The sequence below is a fragment of the Fringilla coelebs genome (genome assembly GCF_963513975.1).
Source record: "Fringilla coelebs genome assembly, chromosome: 4".
Taxonomy (NCBI): domain Eukaryota; kingdom Metazoa; phylum Chordata; class Aves; order Passeriformes; family Fringillidae; genus Fringilla; species Fringilla coelebs.
In genome coordinates, this window is record NC_140032.1 from 72,983,522 (window position 1) to 73,009,068 (window position 25,547).

At 49.1% G+C, this 25,547-nt stretch overlaps 1 protein-coding gene across 1 annotated transcript in view; it reads right to left on the reverse strand.

The window, feature by feature from the left end:
* The window catches only part of ANTXR2 (ANTXR cell adhesion molecule 2), a 77,856-nt gene that overhangs the window by 25,353 nt on the left and 26,956 nt on the right, over nucleotides 1-25,547 (reverse strand). The window contains exons 10-16 of the mRNA XM_084205133.1: nucleotides 24,582-24,651; nucleotides 11,450-11,528; nucleotides 9,101-9,196; nucleotides 4,674-4,715; nucleotides 3,993-4,088; nucleotides 1,038-1,205; nucleotides 83-163 (exon numbers count right to left, since the gene is read on the reverse strand). Of these exons, the coding sequence (XP_084061259.1) occupies nucleotides 83-163; nucleotides 1,038-1,205; nucleotides 3,993-4,088; nucleotides 4,674-4,715; nucleotides 9,101-9,196; nucleotides 11,450-11,528; nucleotides 24,582-24,651 (632 nt within the window). The remainder of the gene's footprint in view (nucleotides 1-82; nucleotides 164-1,037; nucleotides 1,206-3,992; nucleotides 4,089-4,673; nucleotides 4,716-9,100; nucleotides 9,197-11,449; nucleotides 11,529-24,581; nucleotides 24,652-25,547) is intronic.

The window sequence follows — 25,547 nt, forward strand, 5'->3', positions numbered from 1 at the left end:
TTCCCGCTGTGCCACTCCGGTGCCCCTCTGCCCCCCCGGGGCCGTGTCCCGGCCCCTGGCCGGCCGTGCGCCGCGCACCCACCTGGTCTCCTTGCTGAGGCCGCATCAGCGAGACTCTGTCGTACTGGCGCCGCAGCAGCGCCCACAGCGCGTCCAGCCGGCCCTGCGGGGACACGGGGGCTCAGTCAGGGGCAGCGGCACCCCCACCCGCACGGGGGCTGCCCGGGGCATCCCGGGCACCTGCAGTGCCGCAGTGCAGCACTGCTTCCCTGGAGCCAGGCGAGCAGAGCTAAGCCTGGCCTGCGTCACCTGCAACCTCTGTGGTGCTGCTCCTGCCCACCTGGAGTTCCCAGGGAGCAGAGCCGGTTAGGAGCATCCCACTCTGCACGGATGGTTCCAGACCTCGCCTGTATGTCTGGACATCACGGCTTCGGGGCTTTCTGGGGGTCAGAAAGGACTGGCAGGCACTTGGGAAGACAGCAGTATCCAGAGCCCCAGCTACACCTGGGTGTTTGCTGCTCTCAACACCTAAAGACAAGGTGTATTCAGACCTACCCTCTGCCTGTAGGCAGTGCTTGTGCTCTCTTGGCAGGTGACTCAGAGCACCGTCCTTATGAGCCAGACAGAACAATGCACTTTTTATCAGAATTCTTGCATTACATTGTTTTATGTAATTTTTTCTTTTCTTGGTTTGTCATGACAATGTGTGTTTAAAACTTAGTGTAGCAGCTACAAACTGTGCAGTTTTGGGTTTAATTAGCTCTACTAAGCCAACAAAGCCTCCATGGATTTTAATGCTCTCATTGTACAATATGTCCCTTTTTAAGGGGAGGCAAACAAAACGTGGCGGTAATGATCAAGTAATGCATTTAGGACTACAAACTGCTCCTGCCATTCCTGCTGAGTAGGTGTTCCCTTCGAGAATAGCACATTACACTTGAATGGGAACACTTGGGAAGTAAGGCACAGCTCAGCCTGCATAAGGCACAAAGAATCCAGCCCTTAGTAACATACCGTACCAAAGACTGAACAGATACCTTGATTGGTGTGTACCACTTCTGCTGCATGGCAGGTGAGGTAGGCTTTCGTTTAGGTGGTTTAGGGTGAAAAGGTTCTTCTGGTTCTTCTGGGAGTTTCACCACAGCATTCTTTGCTTTTTCCAACCTGGCCCCTTCTTCTGTGGAGCCTTTGTCGCCCCAGCGCACCTGAGGAAAGGCAGAGGTCAGGTGTGAGTGCACCTCAGGGCAGGGAAACTGCTGCAAATAACAGAGGATAAATCTGGAAGAGGTGCTGGATAAACAAGAGAGGAGGTTCTGAGGAGAACACTATCTCTTCATTATGGTAACAACAGCCTTAGGTAAATGTCTGTAAGTAAGTCTCAGTAGTGAAAGAAAATCCTATCTTGCTTCACATGGGCAACTGGGGATCTGTGAAATCTTCTCTAAGTAATGGTATAAAAATATAATTTCCACTTCTTATTTACCCTAAAATACCAGACCTTAATCTGGCACCCATGAAAGGCAAGATTTCTGAACCCATGTCTCCTAGCCCAGTGAGTTTTCAAGAACCCCAGTGTAGATTTAATGTGCTGCCTAGGGAGATTTGAGCAGAAGCTTCCTGAACCTGCTCAGGTTTCCATGTTGTCCTGCAGGAAGATACACAATGGAGAAGTGCAGGTGAAGCACTCTACCCTGCCTAAGTGCAACGCTGTGTATGTCAATGATACCTGTGTAAGTTACACTCCTCCAGGTGTATAAAATATATAGAGAGTTGAAAGAGAAGGAAACCAGGGTTATCACTGCCGGGGAGACAGACAAGATTTCCCACTTCCCTACAGGCTGTACTCACTACCGCGCTCTGGAGATGAAATACATGGAAGAACCTCCCTGCTAAGAGGGATAATACACCTTGCTGCAGGAATCCTTTCACCTTGTAACCGGAAGCACCATGCAGCAATCTGAGCAGGGGTGTTCCCTTCTCATCCGAAAAGGAACAGCTAAAAGATTGAGTCCTTAGTGAAAGTGGCCTGGATCATTTCAGCAAGACTTGCCAGAATCATGCCATTTGCTGTGATCTGGCCTGCCAGGAGGCCCCGTACACCTGTGTCTTTCACTGTCACGAATGGTACTTTTACAGGGCTTGTCCTGTGGCTGCTAAAATGTATTTTAAACACCGTTAAAACCATTAGCTGCTGCATCTCTCACTGAAAAAAATTACCTTCTCCTTCAGACAAAAGCCAGTTTACAAGAAACCGGAAGTGGTGGAGTCTGACCACCCAGTTTTGACATAAAAATGAATTAACTGTAACAGGTGGGGTCAGGCAATGACATCACAAAACTTTAAAGCAATGCCAAAAGACAGAGCTAGGAGAGCACTGCCCAGGCTATCTGGGATTATCACAGAGGGTGGAGCTAGTGGGGAAGGCAGGAGTGGATGACTACCCGCCCCAGCACAGGAGTGGGAAGTGCAAGGGTGATGGTTCAGTCCCTTCCCTTCTCCAGAAAGGGAAGCTGCCAGAGGAATCAGGCTGCTGAAGGAATGGCATAGGAAAAGAAGCCAGAGAAGCAATAAAAACCAGATGACTCCACATGGACTGCAAACATGGAAGAAATGTCATGACCAGCAAGCTTGTCACTGGCCATGGCACAGAAACCACCTTTACCTGCTAGGTAAGGAACAACCTCCCTTAAGGTGTGTTTTGTCTTGCTTCTGCCCCAACTACCCAAAAGAGCAGCATGCATTTCTGAGCCAGGGAGAGCTGTGAGGCCTGTCCTGCTCTCCCAACAGCCTGAGTCCATCTTCCCAGCCCGTGCCAGACACAGCAGGGCAGAGGTGAAGCTCCCCAGTCAAACCCAGAGGCACTGACCATCGGTGGGGTCTCAGGGACAGACAGAGCCACAGCCCCACACAAGGGGGGCTTTTTTCAAGGGCCCATGACTACGCTGGTTAACTTCTTTAGCCCTTAGTCCTGCACAAAATTCCTACCACAGATGAAAAGGTTTTCTAACCTAATCATCAGTTTCTACCCTTGTTTGCATTTTTGCCATGGGCCGAACATGTCTGTCTTTGTGGTCCTGATGTCACTTGTGTTCACGAGGTTTCTGCTCCATTGCGCAGGATCCCATTTGGGAGCCCTTCCTGGAGGCTATCATAGTTTCCCTCAAATCCAGGCTTTTAATTCTTGATCTTGGAAAGCATTTCCTAGTTTGCTTCTGAAAAACACTGCACAAAATGTTTGCTTTTTGTGAAATCTGAGGCTCTTCTAAATTAGCAATTCTGAACTGCTGAAGAAAATGCATGTAAGTGACACAGCTTCAAACCTGCATATTCTGCTTCTGCATTTAAATAGTACTCGAGCAAAGCTGATTAGGCCAATACCTTTACAGTTTCACCAAGACACCTCAGTATGGCCTAGGTGGGTGTTTCAGACAGAGACAGCTTCCTGGACTACAGTTAGGAACTGCTTTGCACATTCCATATAGGCTGACTTGACTACAAAACCTGCCATAAGGATGTGCCCATAAGGATGCACATTCTTCATTCTGTTTTAATTAACATGATGCTATCGTGTCTCTTCAAAGACAGGCTCTGTTGTCGCTGCGAGTCCCTCTGGGATCAAGCCTCTCCTCAGCGTCACCATTGTCAGCGCATTTGGCTGGCCCACACTTGGGGGACTTATGTTTCACTGTAATCCCTTCCAAAACACGCAGAAAAGGCTCTCACTCTCTCTTTCTCATTAGCGTGATGGAAAGAGCATGTCTTGAGGCAGCTATTTTAAGTCCCAGTCAAATGGAACTACTGAAAGCTGTTCTTTCAGAGGCAAGGTCAGAATTGTTCGATATGGTAACGAATTTTCCAAGGCTTATGCCAGTGGGAAGACAAGCACACATTATGGCCTTGTATTTTCAGTGCACTGTCAAGTCTTTGTTTCCTCACTTGCAGCCTCAGAGAGCTCGTGCTTGAGGGAACTGCCATCTCCAAATCATACCAACCTCCATCCTCTTAATTCCCCCAACTCCTCGTCCACCATAGTAGGAAGCATCCACCGTGGGCCACTTCTTGGAAGGCAAGGGCTCCTGTTCTTCTTCCTGTAAGTACATTCAAATGGTGTTTACTTTTAAAAGATGCTTCCACACCCACACACTGAATGTCCTTTCCATGTATTTCACTGGAGTTCCCAGAGTGTTGGTTGTGAAAGGGGTGCAAACACTGAGGACAGCAGAGCCTCCAGTGTGTTACTGCCTGTAAGAAGGAGAGGAATTCCCTTGTAAGGGGAATTCTTCAGTGTCTGGAATGACAGAGCAGGGGGAAAATGCTGCCTAAGTCCTACATGAATCTTTAGATGTTGGAAAAGGGCTATTCAAGCTTTCTGCTTTCAGTGCAGAATGTGGATAACAAAGCTATCTTGGAATAAAGGCCCTAAGTGTTTCTGTGGATCTGGGCTTAATTCAGGCCACACTGAGCTGAGGCCTGTGGAGAGAGCCCCAGATCCCGATCTGTGAAAGCAGAGATCTGGACTTTAGCAACCCTATTCTCCACTGAGGGCCTCTCCCCCAGGGTAGTCCTTTCTCCAGCAGCACTCGGACAAGGAGCCGGACATGCAGCGCGCAGGGAAGCACAGGGGTGGTTCCACGTGAGTGCAGTGCACTAAGATGAGCACCATCAGACCATACCTCTTTTGGGGCTGGCGGAGGTGGAGGGGGATCCTTGATGACCTGAAAGAGCCAAACACAGGAAAGAATAAGGTGCTGCACTGGCAGCAGCCAAAGGCAACAGACCACGGTAAGAGTGACCCGCTTCCACCCGAGCCCCCGTGACCGCCAGTGAGCTGGCAGCCTGTGCTGCCCGCTCCCCTGAGCATCCATCAGCGAGGCCTTCTGGAAATGATCACCATCCGTCTGCCAGAGCTGCCATCCCCAGCCTGCAGACACTCTGGGCAGACGTGTCTGCCACCGTGCTTCCTGGCCGGATGAACTTCAGCCGCTGTGAGAACAGCCAGTGCCGAGACCCCCCAGAGTCCATCAGCAATCCCGGAGGAAAAGCGTCCGAGGCCTGTGTGAGGTCCTGCACAGCCGTGGGCCGAGCTGCCGCTGCTGCTGCTGGGGAGTCTCTGGCCCAGTGTCAAGTGTGAAATGCCTTCTGGCAGCTCAGGCTTCACCTCTGGATGTCCCAGACGCTTCCGCAGCCCTCTCATTTCCCACCTCCCAGCTCCATGACTGTGCAGTGCCTGCACTGCAGTCACACTCCCACACTTCTGACACTGCTCCGGGTGAAGCCCACCCCCGGGAGCATTTCTTACACCTCTATTTAAATCTCCCTACAGTCTCTTCCCATTCCCTTTGTCACATCCACACTGTAAAGCTCAGAGAATGCCCAGCACTGACAGTCCCAGCAGGGGAGAGACAGGCAAGGGACCCTCTTCACTGATTTGGCTGCAAACTGAATGCACAGGCATTCCTCCACAAGAAAAGCAGGTTTGCAAGCTAACCTTGGTAAGTTTTTTGGTGACATTGGGCCATGTTTTGGGCTTGGGTATTGCCTGGAAATTACTAAAAAATACACCATGAATATCAAGGAGTCCGTTCCTGCTATGCCTTGATATTACACAAACATGTCCAAAACTGTGCATTGCTGACAAACAACTCAATGTAATACAGGTTTTAACTAATTTAATTGAAATATGCCTTACTTTAGTCACTCTGTGCTATTTAATTTTAGTACTTTCAATAAACACTGCCTATGAACAATACCGCTGCAGAAGGTCAGCATTATACATGAAAGAAACATATTTTTCTGATCAGTAGAGTTTTCCATCCTGATTTATATTTCAGTTATCCGTGCCACCCAGACATTTACTACTGACTGCCTAAACAGGCTGTGGACTTTCAGCAGTGCACAAGGGAATTCTGCCCAATAGCAGAAATAACTTATGGCACCCCTGGAAACAGTTTTCCACAGCCTTTCAGGTTTAAGTTACGGAATGGCACATGTCAAGCTCAAAGTGCTTTGGGTGGATTGGAAAGTAACCTGTGGATTTCAACTTTGAGATATCCCTTTGCTATTAGGATGTTGCAAAACCATGCCAGACATTGCTTTTCTTTAAATAGCTCTGAACACTTTTTCTTCCCAGTCATCAGGAGTTTCCAGCATACTTAACAGAAAGTAATTATTTAATTAGTGAAACATTCCTGAGAGCCGCACTGGAATCATTGCCCTAACTTTACATGAAACAGCAACACAGAGGGATCATGGGACAGATCCTGAGAGATACTTGGATGCTGAGTAGGATTTGCCAAAGCCTGGAGATATTTAATTCTCACTGAAAGCAATTGGGAGACTGGAGAAACAGTAGAGCAGGACTTTCTGCCAATGAAGGGACACCTTATTTAATTTCTGTCCTTATTTCCATTTCACCTGTCCCTAACCATCATCCCAAAACAGTCTCTGTCAGGCCTGCCAGCTGTACCAGAGAAGGTGCTCCTAGGTGGATCTGTATGAAATGCCACTGCCCTTCCCCATCTACAGCTGTGCCACTCTGAAGCCTCACATCTGTCTGAGCACAGACAGCTTTGCCCAGCAAACCTCTCCATGATGTGGGATAGAACTCCTGCGGGCCCAGTGCCCATTGGGAATGCAGGAATCACAACTCCCACCCTGGACAATCAAGGGAAACCCTGACTGAGCTTACTGTGACTTCCTAAGGCAATAGTCAATGGCAGCTTTTGCTCATCTCCTCAAGTGGAGGATCTAATCCTTTGCCAGCTCCTGAACTTGCTGAAGTTTGAGGGGAAATTCAGTTTAAAGCCAAGCAGTCCATTAATTAGCTGTTATTTCTAATGGCTTCAGAAAATGAAACTTGTTTTAAAAGTGACAGTGGTGTGAGAAAATAATCTGCTTTGAGTAGCAGCTCCTCACCCTGCTGACAGCACTGGAATGTCAATGCCTGCATCCTTATGCTTCCACAGGCTCTCACACTCACACACTCGAATCACACGTGCACACACAAGGATTCTTTTCAATCGTGTGATATTCCAAGTGAAATCAGTAGAAAAGCTGTTTATGAAAAAGAGAGGTCCAAGGCACACATGCAGCTCTGCATAGAGCAGCACCTAGAACTGCACAGAGGAAGACCTGAGTACAGTAAATCAACTTTCCCTGAGCTGGAATCAGATTGTTTCAATGATGAAGCCTCTGAATAATGCTGCTGTCTTATTATCCTCATGGAGAGATGGGCTGCTTCCTCACTTTGTTTGGTTTTATCATCAGCCTCTCCGGGCAAAGCTCCATCTCATTTAGTAAGTCGCAAAGAATGAAGGTTTGAGTTTGGAGAAGAGCTGATTTCTTTAAAAAAATCATTAAAAAAAGAAGTTGGTGCTTGAGGCAGCAGTGCCTCTGATCCACTCATTAACACTTCTCTGCCGCTCCACGATGTGGGCATTAGGAGATGTCAGCACAGAGCCTACAGCCAGCTTGTTGCAATCATATGTTCCACAGCGAGGGACAAGTGACAGAACTGTCACAGCGAAACCCTTGAAGGTGGGGGACAAGGAAGGAAAAGGAAGAGGAGTCCCCCTGGCCCACCCTCTGAGTGTCCATGGCACTCGCACCACGGAACGCTGAGACCAAGCCCCAGCCAGGATGGAGCTGGGTCCGTGCGCGGGGGAAAGCCCACCCGCGGGGCTACAGACATTTGCTGTGCCCACAACACCCCGACCTCTCTTTTCCATCGGGATCTGACTCCTGTGCTCCTGCTCCTTGTTCCAGGAAACCAGGGAAGCAGAGCCAGAGGAAGGGAAGAGCAGGTCCTGCCTGGCCCTAATGCTGCCTCGTTCCTCAGGGACGCTGCCCTGAAGCCCAGCACTACTGAGCCACAAGTGGCCCTTCCAGGTGATGGATGTCCAAGACTCATGTGCACGACAGAAAGGCAGGAACTGAGGAACAGCAAAACCAGAAGGAAGGATCAGTGCTCTGCAGTAGTGCAGTGCAACAGCGTGTGACTTGGAACTCAGCCGTGCTGTAGCAAAGAGGCCTAAGGTTACTTTTTCTTTTGAAGTAGCAAAATAGTATCCACAGTAGGTGGAAGGAAACACGGAGGGCACAAACATTTGAAGAACTATGGTTTTATAAGGCTGAAAATTGATAATATAGAGCTATTCACTGGGCTGCTTCATGTAGGAATTTTAACTTATGAAGCTGGTTTATGAATCAAGGTTAGGTTTTTTAAAATAAGATTAACAGGAGCTTGCTTCTTACTGATTTGCAATGTTCCTTTTCCACAGGGAGGCTCTTCATATGAAACAAAGTGGAGGTAAGGTGATAAACAGGAAGCTCCCTGGATTTCTGTTGGGCCTGTGCTGTGGAGAATGAGAACAAGCGAGGCTTTTTGTTCTCACCTCAGGAAGCCCAGACTGTGAGAGTGCAGATGGAGGCTGAGATTTCCTGCCCTTGGACAGCCAGGGCCCCGACGGACCCCCCCTGGGTCACAAGGGCTGCAGCACGGTCAGGTGAGAAGGCCGCTTCCTCTCTGCCCCACATTCAACAAGCCCCGGACAAGAAGAGGTACCCGGACCAGGGAAGCAATTTCCATTGCCCAAGTCCTCCATGCTGTCTTTGAGCTGAATGAATAATAAACTTCCCTGCTCCCCCAGAAAGGAATGGCAGGAGGCAAGTAACCAACACTGCTGCTGCTGGGGTGAGGATAGAGAGCACACTCAAATAAAGAGATGGATGTGTGCAGGGATTATGAAAAAAAATAGGGATTTCCAACCTGAGAGCCCATAATGGACTACAAATACCAATTTTCCTGAGAGCAGTTTTAAAATGGTCCGTCCTTGATTTGAGGGTAACATCTGCACACCATTAAGGCCACCCCATTCCCAGTGACAGCACCATGCTGGACCTGGTTCCTGTGCGTGTGACTCAGACAGGCGAGGCTGTGCCCAGTGGAGCCCCAGCGCTGGAGCTGCTCTCCCCAGCCCTTTCCTGCCTGTCACAAGGCCCCCCAGAGCTGCCTCCTCATCACTTCACCGGCTTCCTGCAGGATCTCTGTTTCCCACCCATGGCTCAGGGTGCAGGGGCTGTTCCCAGGGTCTGTACTCACCACTTTGCAGCAGAGGGGCCAGAACCACCAGAGCAGGCCGAGCGCCACCAGCAGCAAGAGCACGAGGACGGCAATGAGCGCTGCCACGCCACTGGACTGCAAAGACAGCAGGGACAGCGTCAGTGCTGCCCCACCCGCTCGCCCCACAAGCCAGCAACAGTTCTGCTCAGCTCAGGGCCTTCCTTCTGACGTAAAACTCGTACAATTGACAGCCCCGAGATCAGAACGAGGCCCAGCTTGAGGAAAAGAGTCCACTGCCTGCTAGGGAATGAGCCATCAGACACCGACAGGGGAAGTCTCATCCTGGGCCTGTGGGTAACACAGAGGTGCCCTGCTCCTCCATGAGGACCCAGGTCTCACACATGGACTGGGGAGCATGCAGGGAGGTTTTAGGGCATCTCTACAAACAGTACACCTGTGAGGCTTTGATGCTGATCGCTCAGACTCCTGCACAGACTGTGGCGCGCTGACTCTCTGCAGCCATGCTGTGGGAACCTGAAACTGAAGGAGGGAGTGCTCCTGCTTTCAGCAACACTTGAACTACAGAACTGAGCAGCCCACCTGCCACACGTCCAACCCACTTCCTGGGGGAGTCTTTATTCCTACACTTTAGGCTTTTAGAACAACACTGACAGAAACACAACAGCATCTCTAGGAAGATAAAAGTTATTCAGACTTCAGCTGAGAAAAAAACGACAGGAGAGACATAGAGGACCACTGAAACTGGAAAACTGTGTGAGCAGTCCTGACCCAGCGGTTCTGCACTGCACATGGGGGTGGAACAGAGCCATATCCCAGGTGCAGTCAGGCCCACAGGTACGGTGGCGCCTGGGTGCCTAATGCCATGTGATTTTGTTTGTTTTCACTGCAGTAACGTGTGTTTGTTGGGAGGCTGTAACTTGTAACTCATCTCCCAGTCAGCCGTCAGCTGCTCAGCTCCCAGAATTAGTGAGCAGTTCTAGCAGTGACCCATTTCTTGAGTTGCCCATCTGCTACTATGGAAACAGCAGTTCTTGTGTGGAGCTGCCTTTGCTGCAGCACAGGCCAAGAGCAGAAACCAGAAAGAGACAAAAAAGGCTGTGAGAAGCTCTTCCTGCTGCTGTGCACATCTGTAGCTCTCTGCTTCCTGCCAGGACAGGCTGTGAGCACAGAGCAGCAGAGCTGCCATGCAGCTCGGTGGGACGGCCGTGCCCAGCACCTCTCTCCGAGCTGCTTTGTGTCAGGGCTTTTCTGTTCCTCTCTGTGCACTCCTGGCAGCTCCTACAGGGGCACCATGTGCTGCCTTCTCTGCAAGGGCTGAGGTGCAGCAGGCTGCAGCTGGGCTGCAGCAGCTCATGTGCTGCACAGCCCTCAGCCACCCTGCTTGGGCATACGGCTGGCACACTACCGACTGACAGAGGCCCTGAAACACAGAACTGTGATTTGGGCACTGGGTGTTCCTTCGGCTCCCAGCTCAGTCAGGCTTCCCTCCTCAAACTGCAGGGCTGCACTGGATCTCTGATCTCTACAGCTGCACAAATGGAGAGGTTTTAAATTAATAGAATAAAAATGTCATTTTCTTTCGCTTTTAGGTTACTGATCTATGAGCAAAGAAATCCTGTTGGGAGCCATGCATGGTGCTGGGCCAAAGAGATTCTCTCTGTGCTCCACGCCCAATGGAAAAGCTGCTCTCCAGGCACACGTGAGGTAAGACACATTTAAAGGCCCACATGCACAGCACATGCCCAACACTGTGGGCTCATGTCTCTCTCTACAAATTCCAGCTGTCCTGTGTAATACAAAAGGAATTAAAGGACAACAAGAATGTGAGAGTAGAAAATATATGGGTTAAGTTAGAACGGTCACTGGCTGCACAAGTGTGTGGTCTCTCCCAGAAGCAGTTTTTAACTCTTTTATAACCCGTGATCAGACTTAGCAGGATGTTCACACTGCCTCACTCGCAGGTGTAAGCAGGACACTGGCCTCTGCTTGGACAGGCCATCTCCCCAGATGAACAAGAGCTGAGAGCCTACACTCCTCACTCGGGCCCCAGAGTTACAGAGCATTAGCAGCTCTGCGGGCCTGTAACCTCTCTCCACACACGGGCTCAAGGGCCAAGCCTGTGCCCCTCTGCTCCCTCCAGTCCTACTCGAGGAAGAGCCATGCCGGCATGGCACCCAGCTGACTGTCACACCTGGCCCTCAGGACAGGTCTCAGAGGGCAGGGAAGCCTCCCAGTACTTGGAAAGACACAGCTTTGCACAGCCAAGTGGAAGCGGAGGCCCCGTGCTCTGATGTCTTGCAATGGCAAAGTGCAAAGAGAAACGGGGTGTGGGGATTTTACAAAGAGTGACAGAAGTCATTCACTTACACACTCCGAAGCAGTGATGGTTAATGAGCTGGACATGAAAGACTGGCCTTCATTCAAACTCACCAAAACCTCCAGGGTTCTGCCAAGAGACAAAGAAGAAACATGAGCTGCCACGGGAGAGCCAAGAAGGGCTCATACCTGCTCCACAGGCCCTTGTACCTACAGCCTCTGCTCCACAGGGAGTGTCCTCAGAGAGGAAATTGAAGCCTGTGCTTATTCCTGTTTGGGAATAAGTTTGGTCTCCTTGACAAAGAGCTGTCCAAGTAGAGAATACCCCTTCCCCATTCCGCAGAGCAGAAAATACTCCCAAAAGTTTTCCATAAAATAAATTGAAGTTCAGCTGCAAAAGTAGCATTGTTTTGTCTGTTCCATAACCATCTCCTTAGTCATACACAGACATTATGGTTAAAGATGTCGGATAATTATAAATGGTCAGGACTTGCTATAAATAGCCCCGAACACTGCATACAAATAGTATGTGGTTTACATTTTACAAATTAACCCTACAAGAAAACAACACATGGTGGATGTTAAACAGAATAAGACTCCTCAGCTTCTCTGGCTTGGATTCCCAGGATTCAGACAGTTTATGTTATGCATAGATGTAATTAAATAAAAATGTAGATATCCATGAACTAAAATGATTAATCATTTACACCGTTCTTACATGTCATGAGTTTCTATTCTGGCACAAACACTGTAGTCAATATGGAGTTCAAAGCTATTTTAGCTAATTTGGCTCATTTCTTCTTCAGTTTTTTCAAAAATGAAGTGAGTTGCTTCCACTAAACTCATTTTTACATGATCTCTGTTCTGAATAATTGATCCAACAGAAAGAATAACTCTAATTTCCTTCTAATTGGAATTCACTGGAATAAGTGAATCAGAACTGATAAAAAACCCAAAACTATTTGATTCCCTTGCAGAGCAATAAATCCAACCACAGTGAAACTCTGGTCAATGATGACTTTTTTAAAGATGCGGTGTTTTTTATTATTTTTAATTCCAATTATTTCTTTTGGCATTGTAATGAGGAATGCTGGGGGAAATTGCAGCGTGAGGATTGTGCTCAGGTTTGGCCAAACACTCCTGGAACTGCAGGGCAGGAGGGTTTCCTGCTCCCCTGGGGGAGAGGAGGACCCCCAGGCTGAGCTGCTCACACACTCCTGCAGTTGCCCCGCCAGCCCTGTGTGCCCAGGCAGCCCTGCCTGAGTCCTGCCTGGATTGCCACTAGTGAGGAATTAGGCTCTTTTGGTAGATGGGCTTTGCTAGCAGACGGAGCAAAACAGGGACACCAAGCACACCTGGATAAAACACGTAAGCCACACTAAAGCAAAGGATCATTCCCTGGCATCCTGGGGACCCTGGCATGTTCTTGAGCTCACTGGGCTGTATGAAACATTTTGTAAAACAGCAAAGATTTCCCAGGGGGCTGGTGCCCCTTGTACACCTCACTGTTTGCAACACAGTACCCGTTCCTAGCTGTACTAGGTACCAGCCGGGATTGCATTTCCCAGCCCACGCTGTGCCCGCAGCTCTGCAGCCCCACTCCTGCTGTCAGCACGCTGACAGATCCCAGGGAGCAGGCTCACTGAGCAATCAGCTCCAGCACGGACACGCTGCAGGAGGGCAGCCCTGCCCTACTCGCTCCCACCCTGATACACCGCTGCAGGGATGAGCCACTGGAGATGTCACTGGAGCTGATCATAGCCGCTCCGTTCTGGAAGCCACAGAGTGAACTCACACAGATAATTACCTCATCTTCAAAAGGATGAACCTGTCAACACACTAAAGCACTCCTTCCCTGAGACTGTCATGGCTGTTGGGGATACTCAGTATGTCCTTTCACTTCTTGAGCAGCCACCTGTTTGCTGGGCTGTGGGTACTTGTGATTCATACAAACACTGCCCCTTCAACTGGGAGTCCCAGAAAGAGGTGTCCTGTTTCTGCTGCTCCTTCAGACACGCCTCAGAGACGGACACATACACAAACACATCCTAGCGTCTACCAGCAACTGGCCACGTGCATGAGACCTTCAGCTCGGCATTCTGCTGAAACTGAAAATATTCTGAGATGAAAATGACAAGCAGCAGCCATCCCATTTCTCAGCCCCTCCATTTCCCACTGGTGACTGTCACTGCTGTGCGAGGGCCGAGTCCCTCCAGCGGAGCTCAGAACAGCCCAGTCAAGAGAACGTTCCTGTCCCTGCAGCCAGGGACACAGCCCTTGGGCACAGCCCTGGTTCACCAGAGAAGGGCGAGGCTGTACTAGTTTTGTCCCAGCATACATCCCAGCTGCGGGCTGAGCTCTGGAAAGCTGCCACAGAGTGGGATAAGTCCTCAGAGCCCCTCAAATAAACCCCCTCTGGAGCCGGGCAGTGTTGTTGCCACAGCCCCCCCGGGCCATCCCGCAGGCCAGGCTCCGGGAAAGGCAGCAGAGCCCTGCTCACCCCTCCTCACAAGCCCAGCAGTGCCCACAGACAGTGGCTTTCCAGGGCTTTGAGGCAGGATACTCATTCCCACCCTCTGCTCCCTCCCGACACCGCACCTGAGCGAGGTGGAAGCCGAGGGCTGGCAAAGGAGCACGAGTAGTGACAGCGCTGTGCAGCACAAACCCTACTGCTCTGCCTCTACCTCAGCCCTAATGTGTGCACCTTCCTGGCAGTCTGTACTTCAAACCCGCCTCACTGTACCAGGAAAAACTGCCTTCCATTTACAGTTCATGGCCCTTCCTCCATGTGGAAGGGATTTTCCTATCCTCTGTCTGTGCAATATTACTTTTTGGATGGGAACCAATCCTGGAAAACTGAAGTCTGCAAAGAGCTTTTTAAAAATGTTCTGATTTCTGACCAAAGGTAACCACAAGACTCTTGCAACTTGAAGCTGCCTCGGTCCTGGCCCACTGCCCATCCTAATACACAATTTACCCAAAAATGTAACTTGAGGAGACCGAACAGTTGCAATTCCTTCCCTCATGCCCACTGCTGGTTTATTGTGACAGCAGAGGGATATGGCCCAGCGCCATATGTCCCTGCAACTCTGGTCTAAAGCCTCCCGTTCCCTGTGAAATACAGCTGACATTTCCATCCACGGTAACCTATTTGCAAAGTATTCATTTGCTCCTTACTTTATGGGAAGCTACTAAAAGACTGCCATTTTATGACCCATTAAAAAAGATGAAAAAATTAAATACAATTGTGAAAGACATTTGCTGTAAGTAATAAATAATTTACCTCCAATTTTCACGCACTGAAAATTAAACTGGCAACTGCTCAAAAAGTTACTAAAATTACGGTGACAAAGGTACTTCAGAATCAAATGCCTGTACTAAAATAGCAAAAATGCTGTACATAGGAGGAAGGCAAAAAATAGGTCTGTATATTTAAAGGGCACTTTCCCTTCCGACTCTGCCTTCATGAAATAATGGATAGCTTTATAATAGGGGCTCCATTTGACCAACCTCACTCTGATTTCTTTGGGGACTGCTTGCTGGGTGCAATTAACATTTACCCCTCCATTCTCCCTGACCCAATGATTCCCTGGGCTCTGCTAACAAACACTCCTGGACCACAAAGATGACTCTGCATCCAGGGACTCATCCCTTCCCCAGGAGGAGGCAATACACACAGGAAGGGATTTCCAGCCCAGGCTTCTGGATGTGGTGCTCTTCGCAGACAGCAGCCCCAGCTGCACAAGGACAGGGACAGCTCTCCTGGAGCAGGGTTCCAGCCCTGCCTGTCCTGTTAGGTGCAGTGCCACAATGCCACAGGCCAGCTGTGCCCGGGGAGCATGGGCACCATTCACCTAACTCAGGATGTGGCCTGCAGTTAGGAATGGTCAGAGGTGTTTTCCTCCCATCAGCCACACAGGCATAAAAAGGAGCACTGAGAATTTTCCTGAGGATAGCGAGACATGCTCATCCTGGAATTCATTATGGTGTTTGGGGATTCTGGTAAAGAATTAGTACAAACTCATCCCCCTGCCCTTCTTGGTGTAGCTTAGCACTGATATAAATTCAGATGATGGTTCTTTAGGACTCCCTCTTGTTACTGCAGAACCCTCTAGCTTTTCCAGCCACATATCTACATGTCTGGGCTTGAATTTCCACGGAACAAGACACAAACTTTCACTGCTGGGAACTCCTAGGGAATGTGAGAGAACTGGAAGCCAGCGAGGAACTAGCTCTGATCTTGTGGAACCATGGGAACCTACAGTAGCAGGGTATGAAACGTCATTATTCTGTCAAAGGAGACCATTAATTCAGCTCAGGATCCTATGGCCACTGCATGATGTGCAGCACTTAGTTCTGCTCACGCAGTCCTCGCTAATGCTCTGGGAACACTGCATGCCCTAGGAGGGACATGAAGGACTGCGCCAGAAATTACTACTGATCTTAACACCACATCCATATGGCTGAGGGGCCTGTTAGCCTGTACAATTCATTGAGGATGTTTCCATCTGTGAATAGGTCCCATTATACCCTAATTGTGTCAGACTAAATGTATTTCTAAAATATTTGCAGAAGTTAATATTTATGACAGACATTAAGCCTACTCTAGCTCTATTTCTGGCTTCCCCCCACCTGAGTTGGTTTCCCTGGCTGTTCTGGAGGGGGAAGGTTGTCCCACATGAGCACCAGAACATGAGAACTATGTCCCATGGGAGCACCAAACGCTGGGAACCATACTGTCTTCTATTTTTGTGGGAACAAAATGTTGTGTAGGGAAGTAAAAGACAATGCCTACATTAAACACTTCACCTCACAGTGAGTTTGGAACAGGAAGAATCGGTGCAGGTGGGAGCAGATCTGACCCCCTTGGCTGCCTGCCCAGGGCTGTAGGGGAAGCCCAGCTGTTTGCAATGAGGGGTAATGCCAATATCCTGCCCAGGTCTGGACTGGCCATGGGCACAGCAGTAATGGGGGGGGGGGGGGTATTGCCTTCACCTGAGCACAGGGGCTCTGCAACGATGAAAACAACTGTGAACAGGTGAAACCAACCTGACCTGGAGTTGGCATCCTACCAATTGCTGAGCAGCAGGAAGTCAAAAGAGACAAGCACAGGGGCTTCCTTTTTGTTTGGTGATGGGAATAGCTGTAACTCCTACATCAAAGAACTGCTGGCAAGGCTGGAAGAGGACTGAGCAGCTGAAAGAGCCCGGAGTTCATCCTGGGGGCTGGGAACTCCAGCAGCAGCAGGCTGCCTGCTCTCCTCCATTCAGCGCATCTCAGAGGACAGCTGGCTTCTGAGAGGTAACTGGGCTCTTTGTGTTTTTGCCTTCTCACACTAGTGACCACTGTTATGTGGAATGGGAAATATTTTAGTCAACAAGCTGCCTCTTAACTTGGCAATCCTATCGAATTCTCCTTTTAATTGGTCCCCTTGTCTGTGAACCATGTTTTGTTCCAAGTGGTATGTATTCACCATGTAGGTTTCACACTGAGGATGGGGCTTGGAAAATTGGTCCTTTAACCCACGCTTGCATCCTGACACCAGCTGCCAAGCTCTCGAGTGGCTCAGCACTCAGCACAAGCACTGCCCCTTACGTTAGTGAGTGAGTCAGCTCTGTGGCCAAATGCCACCTCTGTCTGCACTGCCACAAAGGCTGTGCTAAGGCTACTTTGTAAACAGCACGACAGAAAGAGCTCAGTGCCATTGGTTAGAGAGAACAGAAATGCTCAACACAGCCACAGCATATTAATCCTTTCCTGAGTGACCCTGAAAGACATGTGATACTGAGCTGCAGCTTGCAAACATTCTGACTGCCTTTGCTGACAACAGCTTTTCTAAATTTTTACCTTTCTCAGCAGAAGAAGAAGTGACAAAACAAAAATAACAGTAGTAAAGGTAACCATAGTAAGCAACAGCGCTCCTCCATCTCACTTCCATGTTATCAGAAAACTCACTTAAGTTCCACACACTTTTCTCAGCGCTCATTCAGACAGGCAAAGGGATGTTTTGCACAATTCCATGACCCTGACCAAGTTCTGGGCTTGTCTGACTAAGTAGGTGGTGACATGTGTGTGTACCTGTGTGCACTGGAAATCACAGGGATTTATGTACTTCAGTATTTGTGGGTGGCTTCTGTGGGAGAACACCTGGGGGGTTGTCAGGGACATCTTTTAAATGTGAGTTTGAACTTTGTGATAAGACAGACTGTCTCAGGTTAATGCTGTTGTCTGTTTGTCCATCTGGTAGAACACGGTGAGACAAAGGTGAGGTGTAACCTGCAGGCGTGCCTGAGGTTACCAAGTAACCCGGCATTGCAGAGGGGTGTTGGGTGAGCCCCCAGTGAGTTCCAGAGTTAGATGTGTGTGAGGGCAGTGGGGCTGCTGGATGAATCCTGCTGTGAGAGGTGTGGCTGGGCTGTTCTGCCAACACTGGGCTAGTGAGATATGACACTGGCTGCCAGGTCAGGTGTAATTATAAGCTCGTGGCCTGCTTGCTTTAGGGGCTTGCACTGTTAGAGGGAGGCACCACTGTGCCATGCTAACATGAGGCAGTGACACTTGGTGTGGCAATGTCAGTGTGTCAGCCCCAGCAGTTGAGTGCATCCTCTGAGAGCACTAATGGTGCCGGATCGGCTCGCATGCTATTCAGATATTTATTTTGTGTTTGCTTGAAGAATCAGGCCAATGTTTTTGAAAGCACATTTAACTATACCATATGCCTACTTAAATCATCCCTATCAAACAAGTTGTGGGTTGCTGCTCTGGTTCATTCTGTTCTGTTTTCCCTCCCTTCCCAATGTGTTTATGTGTATTTATCCAATTTGCTCTGTTCCTCGTGCCAAATGGCAGGTCTGAGATCCCAGCCAGGCAGGGGCAGCTGTGCTATTGTTGGTGTCTGACAAAACAGAGGTCATGGGCTGGGCCTGCAGCTCTAGCTCTAATGACAGCTTGTGTGGGACATGATGGGGCAGTTACAGTGTAATCAGGGTTCATGTGCCCTCAGAACTAGGAATAAACCTTAACTTGCCCCTTGCTAACTTAGAACTTAACTCTCATATTGAAGACGTAATTCCTGACCAATTAGCCTCTTGCAAAATATTCCGCTGCTTGTTTACTTCATTGCCATAACTGTTTCCTCTGTCTGGAAAACACCCAACTTTAAACAGCCCCACCACAAAAAGACAAGACCTGAAAAACCAGGCAACAGCCTCAGTGGAAGCAAGGGTCTCTCCCGCATGGAACTGATCCTAGCTGTTCTTGCTTCTAAGATTGAGGAGAGTTATGAGCTCTGCCAACTGCCCATAGAAAGGAGTAGGCTTCTGTCCTCCACGGGAGGACTCTTCCCTCCCTGGAGGGTTGTTCCAAGTCCAGCCCAGCAGTTCCAGGCACTGACACAGCAAGGCGTGATCATTCCCAGTGCCCGCTGTTCAGCAGGAGATCAATCTGCAGGGCTGGGTAATTCTAAACTTTCTGGTCCTTGGGTGGCCTGACGCTTTATCCCCTGTTCCTTCTGCCTTTCAGCCCAGAGGGCAGGAGCCTCTAAGCTATTGAGAAGGGTGTTCCTTGGAGCTGCATGCCAGCTCTGAGGCCCCAGAGCAGGCTGCCACGGCTGGGCAGCTGAGGAGAGGAGGCACAATTCCCTGGAGCCACTCGGGGAGCGCGCAGCTGTCGCGAGGCTGCCTGGCTCTGGCTGCAGCACTGCCGTGCTGCTCGGCGTGGAAAAGGGAGCGCTGGGGAAACAGCACATCTGTCACCCAACGCACAGCCACAGCCTCCACTCAGGGCAGCACCAGATGTGTTTATTCGAAGCATGTACTAACTAGCTACTTAATGGCTTAGAATTATTAGCCACAAGTTAATTAGGCAAACCTATTCACCATCAGTCACCTTACAAAGCATCGCTTCTTCAACAGCACTTTTACTTCCTGAGTGCCTTTATCAAGCACAGGAAACAGGAGGGGAAAACTACCAATTCCATAAAGGAACTGTAGCAAGAAATAAATGTGTGAAAGGGGTCCACGGGGTCTTAATGAATGCTGGAGTGCACAGGTAATGCCTTAGCTGAGCGCCTATCCATGCTGCCAGCACAGTGGCACAGGGGAGGAAGCAGTGAGACTCAAGAGGCTGCAGCTGATGGGGAAGAAAAGGGAAGTAACAGTGAAAAAATGTATTCCTCCGTATAGTTCAGTCAAATTTGCAAAGACTGACTTCCCTGCTGCTGCGTGTACTGGGTATGTGCCTGGGGATGCAAGTGCTTGCTTGGCATCCTGCCTGCACGATGAATTTGGGAGCCCCACTGTCCCAAGGGAACAGGATCTGGTTCCCCAGGATGCAAGACACAAAAGCTGTTGGTCAGTTCCTGGCTCCCAGGTCACAGGCTGCAGTGAATGGAGTCAGGGCCGAAGAGGATCTATCTCTGGGTACCAGGAACAGTCGGGATCCCTGGTTAGGAGCCTGCCATGACAACCACTCTGTAGAGCACCTTCCAGCTGCTGTCCAAAGGGACAGCTGTCTAGAAACCCAGTGAGGGCATCTGAAGGATGGAGCCCACAATCCATTCATCTTCCCTCTGTGTGTTTGCTTTCATGTGTCCATGCTCTTCCCCTCACATCTGCTGCTGGTATTAATAAAAATGGCACTTAGAAAATGGGAAGCAAGATTCAAGGTACTCCTGTTCCACTGTCATGGAAACATGTGGCACCGAGAAATCTTAGAGCCCCTAGAGCTGAATGTGAGGCATGTGATGGGTAACAGATTACCTCCTGCACTGCTGTGTGCTTTGTGCTAAGTGAGCTGCCCCAGACTCCATCAGCTCCTTGGAAACTGCAGGTAACTGTGGGGAGATGGAATGTAAGAAAATAGTGCAGCAGGTAATCTCACACCTGAGGAGTTGCTGCAGAGCCAATTACTAAAGATTAGAAACAGGCCCAGCTCTTAGCAAGCCATACCTGTATCCAATAAGGGCAAGCACTACAAAAGAGCAGGTTGGCTAGCTGTGGAGAGAGCTGCAGTTTGCTAGCTAGCTGTGAAGAGTGATGGTGATTTTTGGCTGTGCTGAGAGGAGAGATGGCATTTGTTGGCCGCACTGTGAAGCGAGATGGATATGTTGGCTGTGAGGAAGAGGAGTCAGATGATTGCTGCAAGGACCAGGGACAGGCAGCGCATAGAGGAGCTGCGTTGTGAAATAACTTCAAGGAGGTATGAGGCCCTGGAGATATAAAATCCCTTGCGCTATAATGACCCTAGAAGTCGTGATAAGACGACAGGTAACCAAGAATTTGGCAATACAGTAGTCTTTTTCCTTCCTATCACCCAGCAAATAACTCCTATTGAATCTTTGCTCTTTAAGTGCCACCAGCTGTTTGTGTTGGACCGGATGTAGGAAGCGATAAATGGAAGCTGAAGACAGCAGCATTTCAATAGAGGGCAAATAAGGTCACTAACAGCAGCAGTGTGGACTGTCCCACCTTGGCATGCAAGCTGATCATCAAGTCAAGGTACCTGTGAGAAAAGTTTCACTTAGACTCAGGTTTCGGCTGGGATTTTTCTTTTTTGGCTCTATTCTTTCTTAAGCTTCTGAGCCCAAGGAGAAGGACACTGCATTCTTCTATCCTAGCAAAACCTGAGTTCAAGTGCAGGATGCACAAAGATGGAAGCTGGCCAGCACTGCAGCTGTGTGAAAAAAGAACCTTCTGTAGTTCCCTGAACTATTTTAAGAACAATGACAATTGCTCAGCCTGTTGGTTAAGTTTGAATAATCCACTGCCTGGCCTACATCCATCCTTTCCTGCCTGGCTTAGAGGAGAGTCTGCAGAAGACTGGATGTTTGCAGTAGGCACCATTTGAAGTAAAATGTTATTGTGATATTCCAGTAGAAATGAGAGTTCAAATAGACTGAGATAAGTAGTAGTCACATAACTACGCAGTAGAAGCATTTCTGTAAAGCAGTGTTTGGTTGTGCTAGTTTGAGCTGTGGTTATTGTCACCCACTCACCTAATAAAAGCAAACTTGTAAGTGTTGAGGCAGTGCAAGAAATGCAGGTTTTCCCACTGGCATTTCCATGCAAGGCACAGGGGGTTTCACCAATGCCTCACCAGAGCAAAGCCAGCTGGAGGTGAAGCCAAGCCTACAGACAGATTGTTCTGAATGCAAACTCATGGAGTTTAGGGCAGCGAGAGAGCAGAAGTGAAACTATCAGGGAATGCAGACTTGTAAAATAGCACTGTTTTTCCTGTGCTAGTGTTCAGGGCTAGTGATCACTAGTAGTCTCTTAAAAGAGACAAGGGCTCTGATTGCCTTCTGAGGCACAGTGACAACACCAAGATGTACAGTAAGGGAGAGGTCACAGCCACCTCTGGCTTGGTTTGATTGTCTCAAGCTGTGCCAGGACAACAAATCCAAGTCCCTGATAAAAAGGGGAACTGATTTTTCTCAAATATTCTGAGACCTTCAAAATGTGACTTTTAAATGGGCAGTGCAGTAGAATCAGAGTCCTGTTTACTAACCAGCTTGACTGTGTTGTTACACCTGTCATCACAGTGCATAGGTGATCTCTCAAAGGAATTCAACCTGGGTTAGCCTCCTCACCTTCCTGCCAGGTGTATGTGTACTTGCCCTTTCTGCTGTATTTCGAATTCCTAATGTGTTTTATAAGGCATGGGGTGCTTGTGTGAAAATCGTGAATAGTTGTCAGCTGTTAGCTGATCAGGAGCCTTGTAAGTGGGCTGGGTTTGTAAGCAGACTATGGAATTTTGCACTTTAGAAGCAGCATGACAAGAAGGGATTTTAAATGGCACAGGCAGCACAGTCATGTTGTCACCCAACCTAAGGATGATGCATCCATCTGCTACAGGGTACTGTGGAAAAGCAGACTGAAAAAAATGCTTGGTTTAATCTACAGCTGGCACTTGGGAAGCTCCAGGCTCAATGCAGCCAACAGCTGGGAAGGAAGCAGAAACACAGCATGGCCAAATTCCAGGAGAGTAGGGGCTCACCAACCCAACATCCTGAATATTTTTGCATTTTATCTATTTTACACAGCTTAGTACTGCTCTGCATGTGAAAACTGCTAATTCAGCAGGCAACAAGAAGTGTCTCCAGTTAGGAAAAGATACGATGAAACCTGTTAGGTGAGTCTTGACTGGTCACCCACAAACTATGCTGCAGGTTTAAAAGCCACACAGTGCGCTAACTCAGACTGCTTGCATTCTCTTAAATCCACCCAAAAGAGCACTAGAAAAGAACAGAGCGGTTGTTGCTACATTAGTGACTAATATTAGCTCCACTACATGAGGAATTACTGGGAGATATCCAGCACTAGTCTAGGCTGTGCCAATGGGAAGTCAAGAGTTCAAGTACATACATATCTTTCATAGCTGTCAGTCTTCTACACAGTAAACTGCTCAGCTCTGGGGCACAGCTCCAACTCCTTCAATAGTATGTCAGAGAACTGTGTTTCACATGGTAGCTTGGGAAAAGGTGTTTTCCTGTGAACCTGTAGAACTCCAAGTGTTTTGTGCTGAGGTGCATATTATCCACACTGCAGTTCCAGGGGGGCAGCTCCCTGGTTCAGTACCACTCCACAGTGTAAGGAAAAATGCAGCATGTGCAACTAACTTCCACAGCTTTAACCTATGCAGACATGTGGTGTACTTGACACGCATTTGGCAGGACTGGCTGTTTATGTACCGTGGGACAAAGCGTGTGTGGAAAAGCCTTTACAGCATCAGCTTTTGGGGAGCTTCTTCCTGGGATTGTATGTAATGTATGCTTCATACTGGCAGTGTATGTGATTTGCTACTGCTCTTCTGTTGTACAGTAACTGCCCTGAAATACCTGGCCTGGGGGGGGAGGGGTTTAAACCTGACTGGTTCACATTGTCCTGATGACAAAATCAGTTCCATAATAACTGGTGGTGCTGACTGGTTTTAGCTGAGCCAGAAGCTGCTGCGCTGTGGGATGCAGGCCGCTCAGCCGGCACAGGGGGCTGACACCCTGCTGCAAGCGTCACGCGATGCATTGGTCACACAGCTGCGTGGAAAGCAGCATCGGGAAACAGCAGTATTGAATCCCTCACCCTCCCTCTGCTCTGCATGTGGCTCTGCTCCGTGCTTGCTCTCCCTGCCATCTATGATGCAGCTCGGGAGGCAGACCCCCTGGCCCCAGCTGCCCCACTGGGGTCAAGCACTGAACACTCTTCCTCCGTGGCTTTCCACTTCCCTCCCCCAGCCTGCTGTCCAACACACAAACCAGATGTGCTTCTGGAGCTTTGCTGTCCATTTGACAGCACAACTGAGGCAACTGATTGTTGCTCAAGTCAGAACTGTAGCTACAGACCAGCCATATATATAACACACCTCTTCAGCTCCTGAAGTGCCACAGATCAAGGCCAATGCAGAGCTGCTGTGCTTCCCATTAGATTAGCATTAGCCTCATGCCTAGTAAGTCTCTGGGAATTACTACTTGACGAGCAGGGAGGAAGCCAACAGACAAAGCCCTGGCCCTCCCACAGGACCCAGATCTGATGTGCAGTTTTCTGACTTCAGATTAGCTTAGGGTCTTCAGAAATGCGCACAATGAAGTCCAAGTGATCATAAGGCCCTGAGGCACCTTCGAGTTGGAGAGGAGGAGGGTAGGATTAGTTCTCCAAGGGCCAGAAGTAATGTGGAGCCCTGGCTGGTGACGCTGAGAATAAGGCCAGAGCTGCAGTTTAGCCCCAGTGCTGGAGCTGTTAACTCACTGGATCAGGATGCGTGGAGCAGGGGTACATGTCCTGACACCTAATTTTAATAATAGCTTGTAAGTGTCAGTGGTAATGTCATCTCTTTAACAGTGGGCCTGGAGATGATCTGGACGAGAGCATATTATGCCCTGTTAAAACAGCTCATCTGCATAGAACTTATGACAAGCCAGATCTTTTCAGTATTTTATAAACTGGCTGAATATTCATTTTTAAGGCACTGTCCAAATGGGTTTGGTCACAGATGACTACTCCAAGTCCCCTCCAAAGCTGGCATATGCACCAGGGAAATAACACAAGAATGGGGGGAAAAATGCAGCAACAAACCACCCCCTGTAAAAGCAACAAAATATTGCCTTCAGCCAAACCCCTCCCAGTTAACGTCAGCTACCATGGTGCCAAATTCCAGCAAAACATGGGCTGGCATTTGGTTCAGTACTTACTGGCCGCTTTTGTACAGGATCGGTGCAGGGCAGAGCAAAAAATCAGATTGTACTGTTTTAGGCCTTTCATCTGAAAAACAAAAGTCACATGAGCTTACTATGCTGTGCAGCTTAGGTGAGCAGCTGCCATGTGAATGTGCTGTGAGGTCCCTCTGCTCCCATGCTCCCTACTGGTCTGTCCTGGCTGAAACTGGCAGCAAGGCAGGCCCAGGGTAAGGAACAGAGAGCCCCAGAGCTGGCTGTAAATGCCAGGTGAGCCCATGTTACAGTGCTTATTGGAGCTACTGGATTCAGCTCGTGCTCTTCCAGAGAGAACATTTCCTGGAATCAACACCATCTTTGTGGAGAATGAGAGCACTATTAGTAGTATCCTGGTAGTTGGAAGATGAAGGTTTGTTTCTAGTTGGCTCCATCCCTGTGCGCTGCATTGCAGGACTGTTTTATTAGCTGTGACTTGAGTGTTTTTCTCTGGTGTTTCTTCTGCTTTTGAGTCTGTGTGATTTGCAAACCTCTTACATTTACGAAGCACCTATTTGTAGAGCACATGAAGCACTTATTTGTAGGGCCTTGTGTCCAGTACAGCATTTCTGTCCTGCAGATGTGAGATGGGGAGGATGGAGAGTTTTTGCCTCACATGTCTGGTAAGCTGGGGAAAATCCAGCTCCTGTGTGCAGAATCATCAGCCCAAACTTCTCCATGGCAGGACTGATGAGTTCTGTGCAAGGACTATTTCCTGACCGTGGGGTGAGAGCAGACAACTGATCTGCCAGATCAACTTGGAGATGACTCTGTCCTGCATTTCAGGAACAGGCAGACAGACAAGCAGTTCAGGGGCAGCTGAAGGAGGAGCTGTTGGCATAAATGAGCTTTTCATATGTGCTATAATCTGCACTGACTGCTTGGCCTAGATTTGGGGCTAGTTGTGAGGTGGGGAAGAGGGATTAGCACATTGCCATATGTTTTTGT